At 46.1% G+C, this 20347-nt stretch overlaps 1 protein-coding gene across 3 annotated transcripts in view; it reads right to left on the reverse strand.

The window, feature by feature from the left end:
• The window catches only part of EGFR (epidermal growth factor receptor), a 204392-nt gene that overhangs the window by 25153 nt on the left and 158892 nt on the right, over positions 1–20347 (reverse strand). For all 3 annotated transcript variants that reach the window (XM_080386069.1, XM_080386070.1, XM_080386068.1), the window contains 14 exons: positions 19748–19899; positions 17916–18102; positions 17085–17219; positions 15262–15330; positions 12237–12355; positions 10642–10783; positions 9672–9788; positions 8993–9119; positions 8820–8893; positions 7496–7586; positions 6556–6755; positions 5467–5599; positions 4012–4111; positions 1924–2081 (listed from right to left, as the gene is read on the reverse strand). In XM_080386069.1, coding sequence (XP_080242195.1) covers positions 1924–2081; positions 4012–4111; positions 5467–5599; positions 6556–6755; positions 7496–7586; positions 8820–8893; positions 8993–9119; positions 9672–9788; positions 10642–10783; positions 12237–12355; positions 15262–15330; positions 17085–17219; positions 17916–18102; positions 19748–19899 — 1804 coding nt within the window. The remainder of the gene's footprint in view (positions 1–1923; positions 2082–4011; positions 4112–5466; positions 5600–6555; positions 6756–7495; positions 7587–8819; positions 8894–8992; positions 9120–9671; positions 9789–10641; positions 10784–12236; positions 12356–15261; positions 15331–17084; positions 17220–17915; positions 18103–19747; positions 19900–20347) is intronic.

Raw genomic sequence — 20347 nt, forward strand, 5'->3', positions numbered from 1 at the left:
TGACACTGGCTCCCTACCCATCAATGCCATTGGCCTCAGATGTCCCATCTGTAAAGCAAAAATAGTAACACCACCTTCTCCTGGCTCTGTTGAGCCCTTCAAGGATACAGCCTATTTCTTCTGCCACATTTGGGCAGCAACTCAAACAGGGCCATTGAATATGCCCACACAATATAACTGGCAAATTTAGCCTGGGTCTTTCATGTAGGAGTAGAAATGGATACTACTTTTTACATTCTGCCTTAATACCACAAGGCCAAATACATGGAACCACATGTTGGCTACCCCTGATTTTAAAAAACACCTCCTTACCCTACACCCATCACCTGCCAGACTCCACTGGTACACCCGTCCACTGCTAAAGCCAGGCAGGAACTGGCTTTTCTGATGAAGTCTGCTCTGAGGACTTGCTCGTGCACAAAGAGCCACTGTGTGGCTCGTCATTACATCCACACACCTGGCAGATTACGCTGTCCAAATTTGCATTCGAGTCTAGTGTTTGGTCCTGCTACCGAGGAAAGCCTTGCTCAGGTGTGGTTACCCACTCCGCTGCTCCGGCCATCAGCCATGTCCCCATGTGGCCGGTCAGAAGAAGGAAATTGGTTCACTGTGGCCAGTTCATATGAGTAGGGACTATGGAGGTCATTAATAAAGTCATTAATAAAGAGCATGGTTATCTTTTCATGGATCCCTTTTCAACTGTGATCATTTGTTCTCAGGATGTGATGGGAAGCCCTGATAAGCCTTGCCTGCGACTGCAAAAAGACACAGGGGCATCACCGTTAACCACGGTGAACCCCCACGGCTCTTACGGCTGCCGGCTGAAAACCAGAGCACTGAACTCGCTGCCAGCACTAGGAAGGGCTTTTACTTGCTTCATCTCCTTTTCTCCATTAAGGTGGGGGCCTGGACACTCGCTTTTTCATGACCTGGCAGCTGAATTAGCTAACACACAACAGGATGATGGGTTGGTCTGAATACACTATAATTCTCTTTTGCAACATGTATGACAGGCATATTACAGAAGGATTTTGGATCAGACAGACCTGCAGGGTACAGGGCAGGGGCCTGTGAAGGAAAAGATGCCAAACATGGGCTGTTTTGTTTGTTGGGGGTTTTTTCTCTCATCATTATGTAACGTGTTGCGTTTCTTGTCATCTGTAATGGGATGTGGCAAGTATCACAGTCCCACAACCACATCTTAAACCCTGAAACCTTTTACTGCGCATTCAGTGTCCTTTGCAGGTCGGAAACCAGGAGAGGAGACAGTTGTTTCTTATTTTCATGTAGGTTAAACACAGTTCAATTCACAGCTCATTACAGGTGACAGTTTAAGCATCCCTCCAAATGAGGACAAAAGTGGTTCATACAGACTGGGTTTACTGAGCAAGCTTCCCATCAATAAAGCCACATGCAGGAGGCAAGCAAGGTTTTAAACTCAGACCAAGTGCCAGCATATGGAAAGAAGGAAAAAAAGAAAAGCACTGTGGTACCCCACTAGGATTTCCCTCCTGAAAAATGGAAGGTGCAGAGAAAAATGGGCCCCGGGAGCCCAGCATCCACCAGATGTCACTGATGTTCCTCCCAAAACCAGAGGACCCAGCACCAAGCCAGGATGGGGGGGGGGCGAAGAGTGCAGTGCTGGTGGGCAAGTTCTGTACAATTCCAGGAAACTTCCTAGTTAAATCAACAACCCAACCTGTTTCAAAACCCTGAAGACATTTTCCTTACTTTTCTTATTTCCAAAGTCTGCCACACTCTGCTTACCTTACCTGTGTACTCCCGACCTCTCTCATTCCCTGCTATGTCTTCTTCTTGGCGGTTTGAAATGGGACCGTCAGGAAGAGAAAGATGTCGAGACAAGCTGTTCCCCTCTTTCTCCCCCCGCCCCCCCATCTCCATTCAGCCCGAGGTTTTACTCACCCCCGGGTGCAGTTGGGATGGCAGAGCTGGCAAACCGCATTCCCATCCGCATATTTCCAGACAAGGGTGTCATTCTCACCCAGAACCCCTGCTGGGCAGGATTTCACGCAGTGAGGGCCGTCTATGAAATGGGCACATTTCATGCAATTGTCAGGGCCCTGCAAAGAGAAACAGCTTGTTTATAATGCCATCACATCAGCCTGTTCAGGAGGAAATTCAGAAGATAAACCTAATGCCTTCCACTGCTGGAAGCCTTCAGCATCGTCTGGTTTTATGACCTTGCTACCACCTGATATTCTTGCAAGTATTTGCCCCGTAGGATGGACCGTACAAAACGTAGCACCTGATGTTTAAAGCTAATATCTTCTTGTGTTTCAGTGTTGCCGCTTTTTTTCCCACTGCCTTTTCTGGTTGGGAAGCTTGCATTTTGCATGTAAAACAGGATCATTTAATGACACCTTGATAAGGGGTCAGCTGAGCGTGGAGGGCCTGCCTGCTGCAATCTGCCATCACATGATATAAAACGCTGGACTTGGACCTGCTGACACCTCCCTGAAGTACTGGCCCCAAATCATTATTTCCCTGGTTTCTCAGCATGGGTTCTTTCCTCTGTTAGGGAAAAGCAGGGGATAATGGAGGCAACACAACCCAAGGACTCCATGGTTTTGGTTGGTTGGTTGGGTGTGGGTTTTTTTGTTTTTTTTTAACTTTGAAAACTACTTAATTTGTGTTTAAAGGTGTTGCCTTTGGCTGTTGTTGGCAGAACTGTTTTTATTCAAGCTATAACAGCACCAGGAATGCCCTAAATATTTTAAAGCAGGGGAACCAGCAATTCTGGGTCAAATTCTACTATGGAGAAAAACCAGACCACATCCACAGCGCTGGTTTCAGTGGGAATAAAGTAAGACGTGCTACAGGAAGATTATTTTAATTACTGTAATGTCTAAGGGCCGCTATAATAGACTGATGACTAGATGCTGGGCAAATATGGAATGAGGGGGTGGGTCACCACCTGAAGGAGCTTACAAATGTTTGTAAAGCCCCTGAGGCCATGGTGGTCTAAGCTAGAAGGGAGGATGGAAATGCTTCACATTACTGAGCAGTGACTTTTCAGACTGATGATGTGGAAGGATGGAGCACTCAGTGCCTGCAGAGGATGGGAAGAGGTGTTTAAAGAGAGGAGGATCTCTGACAGAAGTAGGAGATTTGATTTAAATTACAAAAAAAAAAAAAAAAAAAAGAGAGTGAAGAGAGAGAGAATTAGAGTTTTACAATTAAGATATGATTTTGATCTGATTAAAAGGAAATTGTTTCACACCATTGTCAAACTGGATGTTTCATAACACAAAAGGGTTTCCTCAAAATTAAAGAAGAAAATTGAAGACGACTCTGGATGATTCGCAAGATTACATTGTATTGAGTTTTGTAGAAGAAGCTTTTGTATGAATTTGGAATATTTAAACAAGTTTGAAAATCCAACTGATTTATTTCAATTGCCTTTCTTTGAACATAATTTACACCTGCAATGACTTTAACATAGGTAATTACTGTAACCTAGTTAGAGGAAGGAACATGATTTTAAGTAAAAACTTAAAACTTAACATGCTTCCTGCATGTTTTTCCATAAGCATTTGGTTTTGATCATGATTTTATCATGGCTTTTGAAAAAGGCAAAAAGCTACTGTTTTAATCCACTATTTAAACACTTTTTCTCCTCTGAATAAGGAAATTTAATCTGTTCAGGCCAACTTGGCAGTTCACTAGCTACATGTTCCTGAGATGTTTGCCAGATTACTGTACCGTCACACATGTAAGCCATTTTACCCCCCTTGTAAAAAGACACAGAAAAGAAAGGCCCTACGATGCCTGTGACTGTGGATTACATGTATGATGGGTGACACGAAAGAAAAATAACACCCTGAGGCTCCCTCTCCTGCGTCTGCTTCCCTGCCTCGCAAAGGCTTGACTCCTAACCCCCCCATCTCCACTCTTGGAGAAGGGTGAAGAGACCTCAGGATTATCTCAGCAGGGGAAATACACATTGATACTCGGCCTGAGGCACGGGTTTGCTAAGGTGAGTGCTCTTACAGGCCCGGTGCAGGTTGCGTTGTACGCGGTGGAGTTCTGCACCAGGCACTCGGGGTGGCAGGGCAGGCACTTGGACTCCCTCTCAAACTCCCTCGGCTCCCTGAAAAACAAACAAACAGAAGAGAAATAATTAAAAAACCCAGGCTGATTAGTGAGTGATAGATTTCCTCTTCCTGACTTCTCCAGTTTAAATGGATTGGGATGATGGTGCTGAGACAGGAGGAGGTACAGGAGGACCCTCCTGGCTACACCAGCAGCGCTGGCCCAGCACGACCAGGGGGAGGTAAGAGTAAGGGAATTTTGGTTGACGGTGAAACACATGGTGCTCCAGATTGCATACTACAAATTAGTTTACTTTCCCTTTTAAGCTAATGACACAGAATATTCACGACGATTTCCAAAGGCTTTTAAATGGTAGTGATGCAAAGAGATCAGCAAAAACAGTTTAAGTGATTCCAAGGCTCGAAATAATAATTAGGAAAGTTAAAAAGCAATGCACTGATAATTAAATTCATGCCCTCCCTACAACACACAATGAATCATTAAAATATGAAAGCTGGGAACAGATGGTTTCAATAGCAATAAAGCTGTTCCACTTCAAGTAATGGTGTTATTAATTAAACTAAATCTACCCATCATTTGACACAAAAAATGCCCAGATCTGCCCTTCAGGTCTTAATAGCTGCTGGAGGGAACCAACTTACAAAAAAAAAAGACAGCTGCTAAACTGCAAGTTGCTAGAGAAATACAAACATCAGGGGCATCAGCACCCTGTCAAGTACTTGCTTAACACTCATGATTTTTAAAAGTCAAACTTTGAAAGATTTATTAAAATATCCCTGTAATTTTCAGTGCTAGATGTGCCTTCCCCCCCTGAAAAACCTAGCCGCAGTCCTGACAAACAATGATACGCTCCCTTCAGCCTGAGCAAGGCTGAAGCAATAATTTTGCCTGGAATTGCTGCTCTCAGTGCTTTTCAGATGAAAGTTCATTCTCCCTTGACTGCAACTTTGCAAATTGCAAGGGCAAGCCTACTGGAGCCAGGGCTTCGGGGCCACTGAGCTCCCGGGAACTGCAAAAGGCTCTAGCTCTCGACCGATGCGCTTGACATGACAGACAACTGGGATTTTCATTGGGGCTTTAAGCTCCTTTATTTCTCATGGGAAGGAAGCATAAGGCTTAGCCTCCTTGGGCCTCCAGATACTCTCCTCGCAGGCTTAGGGGCATGTCTTCTTAGTAGCCACTGTGGCAAGAGCAAACACCTAAGCAATGCTGATGGGGAAGGGGAGGTACCTCAGCCAGGCACCATGCTCACACCTCTGCAAAGCTGGTGAAATCCCACGCAACCACAGGGCCTGGTTTTTGCTTGCTTTCTAGTTGCAACAGGTTTTCAAAACCAACCACCCCCACTCCCAAATTGTCGCCAAAACCTCAAGCACCCCTCGGATGCCTTACCCTTGCAGGATGTTGCACTGTTTCACACACTCCTTCTGGCGATCGAAAAACCTGCAGGAGAAGCAGTGGAAGGGTCCTGGGCCCCAGCAGCCCACGTCTGAGCACAGGGGGTCACAAACATGCCTGGCAGCAGCTGGGAGGGAAAGACAAGAGAAGCCATGAACGTCAAGGCAGGAGAGAGGGCAAATGCAGCACTGCCCATGACTCCGTCCTGCTCAGCCGCTTTCCCCAGCAGATGTGAATGGTCCTGGCAGCATGGAAGAAGAATAATCATGCTTCTCTTCGTTCCCAAAGCCTGAAATTAAGAGTGACTACTGGCCTTTCAAAATGAGAACGAGCTCCCTGTGACAGTTTAACAGCTGTGTAATAAAGATAAACCAGTACCAGGCTGAGAGTTGGGGTGGTTCAGTCTGGAGAAGACAGTGCCCCGGGGAGACCTTACTGGGGCCTTTTAACACTTAAAGGGGCTTATAACGACTTTTTGCCAAGGCCTGCAGTGACAAGGGAAAACAATTCTGAACTGAAAGAAGGTAGATTTAGATCGGATATGAGGAAGACATAGTTACGATGGCACGGGCACAGGCTGCCCAGTGGATGCCCCATCCCTGGCAGTGCCCAAGGCCAGGCTGGACGGGGCTGGGAGCAGCCTGGGCTGGTGGCTGGTGTCCCTGCCCGTGGCAGCAGGCTGGACGAGATGGTCTTTGAAGGTCCCTTCCAACCCAAACCGTTCTGTGGTTCTATGGCCAATTTCCAAAACACAAGAAATCCATATTCTGCAACAAGAAGTAACTAGATTTTGGCGCAGGACCACTGCAGTCAACAGCAGCATGGTTGAACAACAACTTTGACCTTGTCAAAAAGCCCAATATTTGGAGCTAGCTTCTGTGTCCTTCAACCTATGTGGCTTCATTATCCCCACAGTGGTGAAGCAGCTCCTTCCTATCTGCTGGAGACCATGAAGTCCACATCCTCAGTAAGAAAATACCCCACTTTTCCCTCACCACCTTCATTAATGCAGTATCACTGACAAATTACTCTTGCATTTCAGCAGTAGCTTCCATGGGAAGCAGGAAGGCAGCCCTGACTTACCACACTCATTTTTATTTCTGTTCTGTATAATCTTTGTTTTCTGGCTCGGAGTTGCAAACAGGCTGCGCCAGTCCATGGTGTCAGCGTAGCAGAGGTTCTTGTTCTTCATAATGGCGACATCTCCATCGCTTATTTCCTTGAGTGAGCGCAGCCCTAAGGACTGTATTTTCAAGTTAACAACAGCAAGGGAATACTGGCCACTAAAAAGGAGATGGACAAAAAGAAAACACACAGAAGAACGAGAATTAGTAAGCAGGGTTTTACTCAGCACATTTTTCTTTTGGTTTTCAAATGTGTGTTGCTGTGAATTGAAGTTTGTTCAAGCAAGATGCTGCTCAGCCCTCTAAACTGAACACCTGGTACATGGCATACCTACTGTAAAACTATGGCAACACTCGTACCTGGTTTTGCATGGGCTTTTTAAGCTAAAACTGGCAGGGCATGTGCACTCTGTCAAGTAAATGGTGTGCAAGAATGGTTGTAGGTAGAGCAGCTATTACTTTGTGCTGGTCCACCAAGCCATCCTTCCTCTCAGGGTAAGCCCAGGAGGGTGTTGGCTGGACTGCTAGTGTCTGTACCGCCTAGCAGCCATGGTCTCCATCCCCGACTGCCCAGCTACCTGAAATGCCAAAGTGGTTCTGATTACATTGCCCCAGACTGCAAAGAGTGCCCTCCGTCCTGCTGGCTCTTCCAGGCTGCTGGTCCCCAGAGCAGGCTCCTGGCAGCCTTCCACACACAACACAGAGCTGAGGGTCTTACCTCCCCAGCACAGTATCTACTGCTACCAAGATGGTGCTCTGCTCCTCGCAGGGTTTTTCCCATTTTGCATCAGTTTTGGGACACCCGAGTCTCACACCCCCTGTTACCTTGGGGTGCTCGAACAAGTGCAGCTCTAAACACAGTTTCTTCTACAGTCGCTGTGGCAAGATGATTTACTTACTGTTGCTTGGTTCTGCCTCGTATAATCTCCAGATTTTCAAAAGCATAGAGATCAGTAGCATTATCGGGCCAGGCTTGAATCAACAAAAATCCTGAAATGAAAAAAAGATTTAATAATAGTAGTAGTAATGACGATGACGATAACAATAAAAATAACAATAATAATAAAACGTGGTCAGTATTGGCAGCAGAACCTCCTCCTTGAGCTCCTCTGGTGCTGGGAGAAGGTGTTTGTGCTTTCCCTATGGTTATCTGAGAATCTCAAAGTGAAACATGACATTTCAGGGAGCAGGAAGATATTTTTAAACCCTGTTTTATAAACAGTTTACTACTCGGCCCACCACCAGGGCTAAGGAGCGTAAAAGCCAAGCATGCTGGTGAGCCACCCATCCTGCCACACCGCGCTGCCAGTGATGACAGCTCTGGCTAGCAGATACCCTGGCTGAGAGGTGGCGGGCACCAGTGCTATGGGAGAAAGGCATCATGCCATCCCATTCCTGAGCTGCCCTTGGGGAATGGGAAAACTGGGGAATGGGAAAACTGAAGAGAAAGCAGAAACAGAGCAGAACAGAGAGCTGCTCAGAGCAGATTTGCTAAGGCAAGCAGATTTCCCTGCTCAGCCAAGGTGCCCAGGAGGAGGGGGAGAATTCGGGGAATTGCAGGCAGGTCTATGAAGCTCTGGGGTTAGTTGTTGCTACTGTGAAGGGAACCAGACAGGTGAAAGAGAGCAAGGAAAGGGGAACTGGAGTCATGTCTGTGGAGCCAGCCCTGATGTTACGCTCATTTTATAATGGGCTGAACAAAATTACTTTTAATTGATACTTGGTGCAAGACGGCGGCTGAGGGCTCCGCTGGCTACTTTGTGCTTGTGGAGACATATTCACCCCAAGGAAGAGCTCTTCAGGCTGGAGAGGTTGTCTCCACAAGGATGATGCAAGCTTCCCTAAGGAGCTGCTGAAAGGTTTTCCACAAATAGAAACAAACTTGGCTTTTTTTAGCTGGAGTGACATGCCTCTGCATCACCACAAACTTCTTGGGTGGCTGAGGATCTCCTCTGCTTTTACTCTTTGCTAGGGCTGACAGTTCAGCAGAAGGGATGGTCTGGCCAAACCACACACCTTGGATAGGTGACCAGTGTGGGTCACACGGGTGTAACGCTGGTGAGGTGTTGCTGACCACCTTTGTGAAGGGTGACCCCTAGTAGCTCAGGGGCAGAAACAATTTGCTTGCATTTCTCTCCATGTGCTTAAAAAATTTCCCTCCACTCCCTTTGTGTTTTTGCAGTACCAGTCAGAGGACATCGCAACTTAAAACTCATTGCTAACCTGATATTTCTTTAACTGTTTTGAAGACATCCAACTTCTTGGGGTCCAAGGGCAGGGTCTTTGTGAAGGCGTCCCTGAAACAAACAGAACGAGGAATTGGGAAAAGAATGGCTCAGCCTGATTTTCTCCCTAGCCCTTCTCCTCCAGTGCTGAACGACCAGCAGGCAACTCACCCTAGAAATGCAACTGGGAGAATGCTGACGTCCCCATTGATCTTGGTACAGTTTTTGAAGGAGTCTATGTTTGTGGCATTTATGGAGAGGATCCCTTTGAGTTCACCTATTCCAATGCCATTGCACACTGTTAAGAGAGAAATACAAAAGTCAGGGGGGAGAAGAGTGAAGCCCAGTCACATGGGAGGGAATAAACATGGAGATGCCGTTAGTCCAGAAAGCACTCCCCTATGGTCAAACCTACCACTGCAAGGTGAATTTCACAGATCTGTTGCCTACTTTTGCTTTTCAGAAAGCACCACAGGACAATGGCTTCCTACTTGCCCAGCTGCGCAGCTCTGGTCCGAGCATCTCTGCACACAGGCTGTGGCACGTGCCCTTCTCTCTCTTTGTTCTGCTTTCATTTTACTCCCCTTGATGAGATACTGGGAAGGACAGGTGAAGGAGAAGGCTGACGTGCAAGATAAACCATGCATTGTGCGCATGTGTATCTGCTGTACTTGTGGTGTATCTCAGTTGGAGAGCATGCTCCACAGCCACATTTCCTGATCAAACCACTTGTCAGATCTCCAAACTATCACTGGATATTTATATTGAATTTGCACTTAAATTGAGATAAGAACTCCATATACTTTTTCTACATCTCAAAGCCCTACTGGTTTATTCCATGTTTTTATACCTTTGCTGCATAGCCCATCACACTTTTTACACTTCCGAACACCGTTTTCTTCCACTTCATAGGTATCGGTATTGCACGAGCGAACACATGAGCCGTGGTCAGTCACCACATAGTTGTCTGGAAAAAACGAGGATACAAAGGTCACTGAAATACGAGGGATGTGTTGGGGGCTGCACAGGCACTTCAGCACTGGGAAGAAAAAGGGGTTTTGAACTTTTGGCGTACTTAGCAAAGCACAGGCATCAATTATGAATTCTCACAAACACCCTCTGAAGGTAGATGGACATACAGTGCTCACCATTTTACAGAGAGGGGAACGGTCACACAAGGATAAACCAACAAGGCTAGGCTGTGCAGCAGTGCCATGATCAGGATCAATACACAGCACTTCACCTCTGCGCACTCTTCCAGGCCAAGGGCTGGCCAGGGCAATGGTCATCCCCAGAAAGGGGTACCAGTTCTGTACACCAAACCTTCTCTCACATTTAAGTCTTGAAGGGTTAAAAAAACATGGATATAGAACAGTGTGAAAGAAAAACCAATATCTGTTGAGGAAACAATGATCATAGGCCTTGAGAGGGAGGAGTTTAAACCAATGACTTTCTATCAGTCCTAATTAAGAACCAGTTACTACCAGTTGATACTGCTTTGATAATCCACAGGACTGATTCAATACGGTCATTGTCTTAAAGATTCTCATAAGGTGTTTTTCTCCCCATCAAGAGAAAAATCTTCAGAAGACACAATTCAGTGGTTAAAAATCAGGGAAGGTGATGGATGCAGACGGTTTGAAAAGGCTGTCTTCTTTACCAGCTAATTCCTTCATTTTTGTTACCTATTCCCAGTTCCCACAGAAGCTGAGAAGAAGAAAGTTCTCTTTCACTTGGTCATAATGCAGAGGGATAACGCAGGTCCCTTCCCACTCCTCTCCAACCTCCCACCTCCTTTGCGGCTGTGGAAATGAACTTACGTGGACATTCCCTCACACAAGTGGCTCCGAAGCTGTATTTTCCATCAGGGTTGACATCCATCTGATAAGTGGTGGGATTATACAGGACCAATGGGGGACACGTATCCTTGCATGTAGCATCATCCCGAAACTTGCGGCATGCCTGTCATTGAACAACAGCACCCGTTAAACTACCTTCTCCTTAAAAAGCGACAATGGTTTTACATTTGCTCTTTAAAAACACTCTGATGGGCTCATCATGTTTCATGCTTAGCTCTAATGGAACTCCCAGGCAGCTACAGGATGGGATGGTCCCTCATGCTTTGAAGGTGAAAGGTTGCTTCAGGTTGGGCAATTGAATTAAATATTTAGGAAAAAAACCCCAGAGAACATGAGGTTTTCTTGTTCTGAACAAGAAAACTTGGCACTCGGGTGGAGAGCTGCTGGGATTCACATGGGAACAGGAGTGAATCTGCATGCCTTAGAAGAATTTTCCCCACAAGCAGTAACCAAATCCAGACGAACAGTACTTTTCTTGGCTGCTTTTTAAATAGCCAAAATCAAATCAAGTCCTTTCCTGCCGATTACTGACTTTTCTGGCGAAATATTAAACTGAAGTCATTATATTTGGCTGCAGGTAATGAACAATTTATCAGGCATTTATGAAGGACAAGTTAGTTCTTCCAATCGATTTCTGCTTTAAATTAATAATCACTCTCTTTTCCCCTTTTTTCTTCCCTGGCTTTCCAGATGAGAGAATAACTGTCTTCTCTGTGAGCCAGTAACGGCATCATAGCCATGCAATTTATTAAGGGGACCAGGAACAGAGGTAACAACAAAACTGAGACCAGACGGTTTCTGTGCTGATTACCCAGGTGTCACCTAATTCAGAATGAACTGCAGTGCAAACATGGGGAAGAGTTAAAACCACAGTGTGCACCACCAACGCCCTGAAACTCTTGCAGAAAAGCAATGAGAAATGAGACGTGGTTTTTTTCCTAAAAAAGCCTCCATTTGCTCCTTCTCCCTCCATTGCCCCAGGGTCCCCCAAATAAAGTGCTTTTATGGCAAGTGAAAACCAGAAAATGAAACCTTGATTTCATGTCTGAAGTTAATAAAATGCAAAAAAAAAAAAAAAAAAAAAAATCCATCATCCCTTCTTCCCCTTACAAGTTCTTGCTTTAGCAAAACAAGTTTATTACTGACTAGCGCTAAGGAGCACAAGGCCAAGCTGTGCTCGCATGGAAAACCGCTGCACCAGGGAGGCAGCTGAGGACCTGGGGACCTGCCTGCATGGGGAAGTCACCCTACAGCAAACACTCAGCTGCTCTGCAACAACTTTGAGCTCACTGGGCTCTTGATGGCGCTAACACTGCTTTGGCAGGCACTAGGAAGGTCCACCTGCAGGGTCAGTAGAAACCTGCTAAGGATGCTGTGAAGCTCATGTCCTCTTCCCTTCCACTGACCACCCGCACAGGGAAGCCCTGGAGCACCCTCCAGGTCAGCACCCCTCAGAGGCCTTCTTGGATGGAAGGAGGGTAGAGGACATGCAGCTGAAAGCCTGCCTTGCTGTGCCAGGGATTTAAGCAGTTATGCTGGTGGTGTAGCATCATTACCAGGCAGTCGCTCTCCCGAGGCCCCGTGCACCCCGCGGCACACTGGTTGTGGCAGCAGTCACTGGGCACCTTTCCCCTGCACCGGCCAGAGCACTGCTGCGCACAGATGACTTTTGTTACTGGAAGACACAAGCAAAAACAAAAACATCAGGCATGAAGAATGTTAGAGCTGTATTTATTGCAACGAGATCAAGAAATATGGAAAAAAAGGTCTGGTGCAGGATCTGTTCTAGATTTTACCCCTGGGATGCATGTTCTGTCCTTATATAAGGCCAGCGCTCTGGAGGGGTGAGAGCTGGTGTGGGTGGTGGCGAGAAGGGATTGTGTTCAGCCCATAATTATCTTGGCTCTTGCGAGGTGCTAAGCACTCCGGTCCCAGCCAGCAAACCATGGCCTGCTTAGAAATAGCATCCAGGTCCCTGTGGCATCAATGCCTAAATCAAGAAAAATTCTGTGGAATCATTGCATCTTACAGCTGGACAACAGAGCAGGATCTGGCTCCATTTTGCTGAGAAAATCTGCTATTATTGGTGCTAGCTTTGGGAAAAAACAACATGAAAGGAGAACTGCCAGGACTCTCTACTATAACGGGAAACCGTACGTTGTTGGTGTGGTGTTAGGATCCCTTCAGAGCGCTAAAAATATTTCTGAAATTTCCAGAGAGAGGGGACGCCCAGTCAGCAAACTGATTTCATACGTGAATTGTATTATTTTTCTTTAGGCTTCAATTCCTTGGCCAAATTTTATCTTCATTACTCAGCTCCCACTGGGTTTGCACCAGTGCAGCAACTCGGACGAAGAACTGGCCCCAATTCAGCGTTTTGCAGGGAAGAAAAACCGCCTGCAACATTTTGTTGAGAATCCTGAAATCATCTCCATTTGAATATCAAAGCAGAGAAAACTATAATCAGAACAATTTAAAAAAAACACACAACACCCAGAAATTAATGGCTAGCATGTGTTTGTACCAGAGACGCAAAATGGGATTGTTTGTTCTCTAAAAAAAAAAAAAAAAAGACTGATCCACAGACCCTGGCATTAGATGTCAGAGAAACCTGATGGCTAACCCACTGTGCTGCAGCGCCCCGAGCATCCCAGCGCGGCTCTAGCCTGAGCGGTTACCAGCTCTGCAGCTGGCACAAATGAGCTACAATATCATCAGGAACTCCTGTAAGTCTGAAACAGACGGTTGTTAATTAACAGAAAGTTATTGGTAAGTGTAACCTGCTACAGGGTATATAACTGATATTTTAAAATAATATTTCCTAGCTTTTTCCACTACACACTTTTATATGCAAATTGTATTATTTCGTTTCCCTTGTAAGTCTGTAAGCAAGATGGTATATTTTCAAGGAAACAGATTATTTCCACAATATGCATTAACTTCTCCGATAGCAACTCCTCCATTCAACTAGAAATGGGGGAATAAAAGGCGCATTGTTCTACACGAACAGCATTTCGATATGATTTTTTTTATAAGCGTCAGCAGGGGAGTAAAACAGCTCGTCACTTTGATAGCTATTGACTAGAGCTTCCTGCTGGAAACATAGATCACGGCAGGCATTTATATTTCGTACGGAATATCCCACATTTGTTGAAGGAGAAAGATATGCATCACCCCAAACCTTCCCACACATGGAAGCGTGGGATACGTTTTCAGTTGGCCAGATTCTCAAATGCCTGGAAAGGACAGCCAGAGCCTGCAAGCAGTTTTGCTTTGCACGCTCCCAGTTACCCTCCCAGAGCCAGCACGAGTCTGCAAATGCTGGGAGCTTGCAGGGCTGAGACCTGGGTCTCGCCAGCCCCTGGGACGGCTGTGTGGCCTCCACTGCAGGACTGACCTGGGCAGGGCTTTGTGAGCAGCAGCCACTGCTCGCCTCCAGAGCCAAACTGCAGAGTGGAATGAAAAACCCTAAAGCTTATATTAAATGAAGAGGGAAAGGCTCTGTGTTCTTTTCCCTTAAGCTCTAGAAGGCGTACAGCTCTGGCCTGATACTTGCAAGCAAGAAGCTTAGGTGTAGGTGATTATTTGCAATGGAAAACCAAGGATAGGATGTTGCTGTCATTTGTGCTATGTCTAGACCAGCAATCTTTCCACTGAACCCTACACAAAACAAAGAATCAGAAACAGTGTATTTCCCTACTTATTACAGAAAAAAGGAAATAAAGTAGCAAAACAAACCGGGATGGTCTTCTCAGCCTTTACTTTGGGAAAAATAAAGCCTTGCAAAACCTCAAGCATGTTTCTGTCACTCCCTCAATATTAGACAAGCATCCTACCTGCATAGGTTTACAGTAAGGCACAGGCAGCCAACCTGAACAACCTCATGATGCCAAATACCTCCACTGACAAATTAGAAAATGGTTATGCATTTTCTGAGAGCCTTCCCAAGGTCCTCTGAGTACAGCATGTGGTGTGATCACCCACATGAAGGTGACACCTTTTGCATTTACAAAAGAATCCTATGGGGATTCCAAAGAGAGCAATTAAAGCCAGCAAAAATCAGGTTATGTTGTTGCTTCTAACAGTAGAAATCAATCTGAAGTATCATTAACTGGCCTGCGGGAAACAGCAGGAAGGCAAACAATTCACCACACAGCTACCGCATTCTTTCTTAAACAGTAAAATAACTTCACGAATAAATGTTTGTAAGTGAAGATGGGAAAAAGTTAGAGGTGACAGATGAAAGCTTTCAACATGGGAGACAGCTGTGGTCATTTGCCTCTAGAGGAAGAGCACATCTGCAGGGAAACTCAGACCCAAGTCAAGCCACCCCGAGGTTTCCCCTCCAGGAATGGAGCCACCCGGGGGCAGCAGGCACGGCCTGGTCTGCGCTTCTGCGGAGTGGGCAGCGGGCCATGCCCACCCATGGTGCGCTTCAAGGAGCCACAGAATAGCGGGATGCAGAGATGGGCAAGTGTGAAATATGTCACTAATTCACGCTTAGCGGGTTACTTTCTCAGCGGATAGAAATTTAGTATGTTGGAGCACACAAGATACTTCTTAGTTAATCTGCAGGCTTACGTGTCTGGCAGTTCTGTTCGCCTGGGCCCCAGCAGTGGTCTTCTGTGCAGTTCGGATGGCATTTGGGACCTAAAACACAACAGCGGAGTATTATATTCTATAAGCGTGGAGAACAACAACATCACGTGAGTCACAGAAAACAAAGACTCGAGCTTCCCTTCTCGATAAATCAAGAAAGGAAGCACCTATATACCAACGCTCAGAAATTTTGAGAGCTGGACCTTAAATCTTTATTGTGTGTTAACCTCTGGCTTCCTACGTGCGGTTCCCACACCTTTGAGCAAGTGAGTACAGTACCCAACCAGTCTAGCTTACGGAAGAGGCGTATTTTTCCCAGGAACAGGAATCTCAGCTACTGCCCAGCTGGACCTTCTGCTGGGGTTTGCATGCAATGGCAAGTCACCACCGGCTTGCGGCCAGGCATGTGCCAGCTGCTCGCTACAGGCCACATGTAAATCGATGTTTCTGAACAACACTGTTCGAAAAAGAAAACAAACCCAACCGGATTCGCAGGCAACCACCAGCTACTCCGACCACAAAGTAATTTGACTTGTCTGCTTTGCGCCCTCCTCCCGCCCTTTGCCAAAAATACTGCTGGGTGTAGGACCACACGGCAGATGGACAGTCACTGGAGAGGCGGCAGAATGGGCAGACACCCTGCCTGACCCTGGAGGTTTGGCTCTGGGCTCCTTCCCATCCCTCCCTCCTTACGCTTTTCTTTCTTTTTCTTTCTTAACAACAGGCAAAGTCCCAGCGAAACAACTTATTTTAGATTATGGGCTCATTATTAAAACCATAAAAGGCTGTCTAAGCGGATTAATCTGGAATTCACTACTTTTAAGAGGCATTTCCTACTAGAGTGATTCTTCCTGCCAGCAACACGTGGTTCTCCCTGCCCCCACTGCCCATCACATAGCTGAACAAACGCCAATAGTTGTCCAAGAGCTGATTGATTTGGGGCAAGACCAAAGAACTTTCTGTTTTTTTGAAGTTGAAAAGTCAAAGGTTAACATTTCTGTGGTGTTTAGAGCCAAACTCCTATGCTGACTTGTATAGTTTGCAACTCCTTGATTACACTGGGGCTCTGCAAAAAAATATGTCAACACAGAAGTTGGCTATTAGCTCTCAGGCAATTACGCAATGGGAAGAAGATAAAGAAAATATGTTTCTCCGCCAATTTATAGCGCCAGAAATGAAATGCTCAGAAATGAAAATAAACATTCCCTTTCCGTGAAATGACTGGGGATTTTATGAGGGACTCATAAGGCTGAAGGATTAGCTTGAGCCCACTCTAAGCACACGCTACGCAAACTTTTGAATATAGGCTCATCTCCCTGCTGATCTAAAGCATCAGACTTATCGGCTTGTTTATCATTAATTTTGCAAGGATAATCTGTGCGGCCCAAACCAGCAGAGCTTTACAGCACTCAGCTTCGGCCTTAGCGCTAACAAGGCTTTGAGTCCCACAGTAACTCCATGTGGGTTTTCCAGACCAGACTTCTATTGTAAACAGAAGATTGCTGGAAAGCAAACGAGTGCATGCTATCCTGCGCTGCCTTTGGAGAACACGTACGTAGGGTACTGTCTGAAATCCAGGGAAGGTTTCCCAAGAACTCCGCTAAGCTGCGAGTTAAGGACCTAACTACCCTGAAAAATTACACCTTGGGGGAGCGATGAAGAAGTGAAAGGACTTCCCTTGGAAGAGGGCTTGCTGGCCCTCTGTGCAGGGCTTGGCAGACCTGAAACCCACTGCACGGAAGATGGGATGTTTGTTTTCTCTGAAATGGGGGAGTGCACAGCATTTTTGGTAAGTTAGTACTCACAAGAAGACAGGTTGCTTGCAAATTCAAGCACCGTGAGAGGCTTCTTGCTCGTGTCAATGATGTCGTTCCAGAGAACGGTGTCCATGTTGCACAGTTTGGGGTTGTTGCTGATTTTAACACCTCCATTGAGAATTTCTACCATGGAAAGAAAAAAAATGGTAAGTGAAACAAACTGCCTAAGTCTCCCATCTCTGAACTCAAGAAGGGGAAATAAAACACGTACTTCTTCACCTCGGGCACACTACACTATGCTGACAGAACAGGACAATCCACATAGCACCAGCACTCCTGATGGTGCCGCTAACACCGGGCTCAGACTGATGGGTTCTGGAAGGTCGGCTGCTGCTGGATGCCACTAAGAGACCAGCACATGTGGCTTTCTGCCTGGTGCCACCTCCAGAGGCCACTGAACTCAGCAGAGGTGGCACTGCTGGTATGCATACCAGAGACCATGTAAGACCCTAATTCACATACCAACCAGCTCCCACTGGAATTTAACAGAAAATACCGACGCACATGCACTGGAATCAAATGATGCAAAGGAACAAGTGGATACTTCTTTGCCATTTTGGAGGACACAAATAAATCCCATCACCCTGGTGATGCTTTGTATTTTCTGGATCTTTCTGCAATGGGAAATTATGAACTTTCTTCATCTTTTGAAGAAGGCTGGCTAGCAGGAAAGCAGTTAGGAAACTGGGAAACTACATTCAGATGTGCTTGATGGTATATAACTCTGAGAGGAGATCTCCAGTCAGATCTCGATACCAATAACCTAACAGTGGAAGTTTGTTTTACAGGTGCCTCCTCCACCTCTTGCCCTCATCTCACCTGACAGCCGTTTCATCGGCAGTTCTCGGAGTCCCTGGGTTTTGTTCATGTGGTAATTGGATAAAACCGCCAGGGCGTAAGAGTTGTCATACAGCACATTGCCTCGGATGATCTGGAGGTTTTCTAAGGGAATGACATCCACCATGTTAAGCGCGATGAGCACATAGCCTGCAACCTCCTGTATCGTCTGAGAGAACAGAAGAAACAAAGTGCTTAATCCATACCACTCTTCTACTCTTGACAGAGTCACTTTCCTCCTCCCACCCATCCAATCCATCATCTTTCAATTTTAAGGAATGATAAACCACTTAATCTCATTAAAAAGTAAATAAATACGAGAAGAAGAAGGGACTATATGGGAAATATTGTCAGGTACAAACTGAGCCTTAGAGCAGCTGCCAGGGGGTCATTCCAAAGGTTCAGCTTACCCCTGTTCCATCCCCAAGCAAAGGCAAATGGGGCTGCCTCGGGGATGCAGGAGAACAGGGCAAGCATGTACGATAGGGCAAGCAAGTGCACTGCTTCCCCTGAATACTTGCCCAGCCTCCAACCACTGGCAGCACAGACACCATTCGGTTGAGGCTCTTATGCTCTCTCTTCTGTGTCCCTTCCCTTGCAGAGCCTCCAATGCTCAGCAGAGGGGAAGATCAGGTAACCTTCTCCCTCTTAAATAACAGTTACAGGACAAAAAGAAAAGTGAGGCACTGTCCCTGGATGTAGGTTAATTCCTGTACTGTGAAATGTGTGCATTTCTATCTCCTACAAAAATAACCATAAATGAAAAACCCTCAGGCTACCACTTAGGATACTTCCCTGTTCTGTGCAGACTACCAGTGAGGGTTCAAGAGACCTGTTGCATTCCTGGGAACTCTGAGCTCCATGGTCAAGTTGTGCTTGGGAAAGAAAAATAGCAACACCATTGTGTTTGTAACCCATATATCTGAACCACCTCTTTTCTGATGTTTTTGCTTGTTGCTGTGATGAAATTTTTTTTCCTTTTCTTTGTTCCCTGAGAAAAGCTCACACAAAGAGATTACTCCCCTCAGCCCAGAGGACTGACCTGTTTAATCACAGCTACCATACCAGAGCTCTTGATACCAGACACACACTTCAAATGGCAAAAGAACCTTCTTCCTTTACTGCCTCTTTCTTTGAAAACCTCCTAATCTGATAACTAGGCATGCAAAAAGCAGTGCATTTAAAACATCTTTTAACAACAACAAAAAAACCCACCAAAACCCGAAGGTGTGATGCTAATGCCACTGGTGGCAACCTGGCAGTGGGGGAGCAGAGCTGTACCCCTTGCCCAGTCTCTGCTTGGTGGAGAACCTGGAGGTCCCCATGGCAGACACTGCTCCTCCCCATGCTGCGGCTGTGTTTTAACGTCCATCCCCTGCCTGTTCCCCTTGCAGCTTGCCATGGTTACTCATGCACTCGTGTACAAAACAAGGCAAGTGCCTCTATGCTTCGAAACCTGGCATCAGTGGGTTGCCGCTCTGCTTTGCCCAGCAGCACCACGAAGCCTCTTGCACTCTGAGAAGCGAGGCAATCCGTAAAGATGTAAAAACATTTATAAGTAAGAAAAAACCCATCTGCATGGCAGCCAGCACATTTAAAAGCTACTTCTCAAAGTACCTGATTTAGTACAGTAGGGTTGAGCGTATCCTGCAGCCTACAGGTATGCTGAGACTATGATCTGCAATTTCTCTGACACTAGCTAGCTATGGTTTTGGATCACCACAGAATTTTCACAGGGAGTTGATCCTTTGCCCTTAAAAAAATGCTGCATAATTCTTTTAGCAGGGTAGGCCACATTGGCCAAGAACACTAACCTTCAGGAAAGAGAGGTCACGATTGTGCTCCACGTATGTAATCTCCAGGTTGCTGAGTACCACCTCGCAGTTGTTGTACATCCTCTGCAGGCTGGTGAAATGGTCTTCCACATGTCCCAGCTGGGTCAGCTTGTTATTTGTCCCTTGACAAACTGTGGAGGAAAGAAGAAAGCTCCATGAAGGAAAGCAAGAATAAATACGGGGTGAAGACTTGTTGCCCACCTGTCTTTACAAGCACCACACCAAGTGAAGCATCAGCACAGATTCGTAAGAAACTAGAACTGTATCTTGCAGACCGTAATGGCAATAGTGTAGGGAGCGTGCCACGTTTTCCAGGCACAGAGGTGTACCAGAATTAAGAACTGGAACAAATGGAAGAATTTCATGGTATGTTCAGCTCTGGCACACAAATCCACCTAAGCATGCTGGGGAAGAAACTGGTGCCACACAGAGCACCACTGAGACTACAAATATTTATAATGGCATGATGGAAAACTTAGTCCCCACCTGAATTCTCTTACTCTGTTTTATCCAACCTACAGGAACTGACAGAAGTGATCACCACTATATTCAATTGTAATGAAAGAGCAAAATGCAAAC

This window comes from Falco punctatus (assembly GCF_963210335.1).
Source record: "Falco punctatus genome assembly, chromosome: 4".
NCBI lineage: Eukaryota > Metazoa > Chordata > Aves > Falconiformes > Falconidae > Falco > Falco punctatus.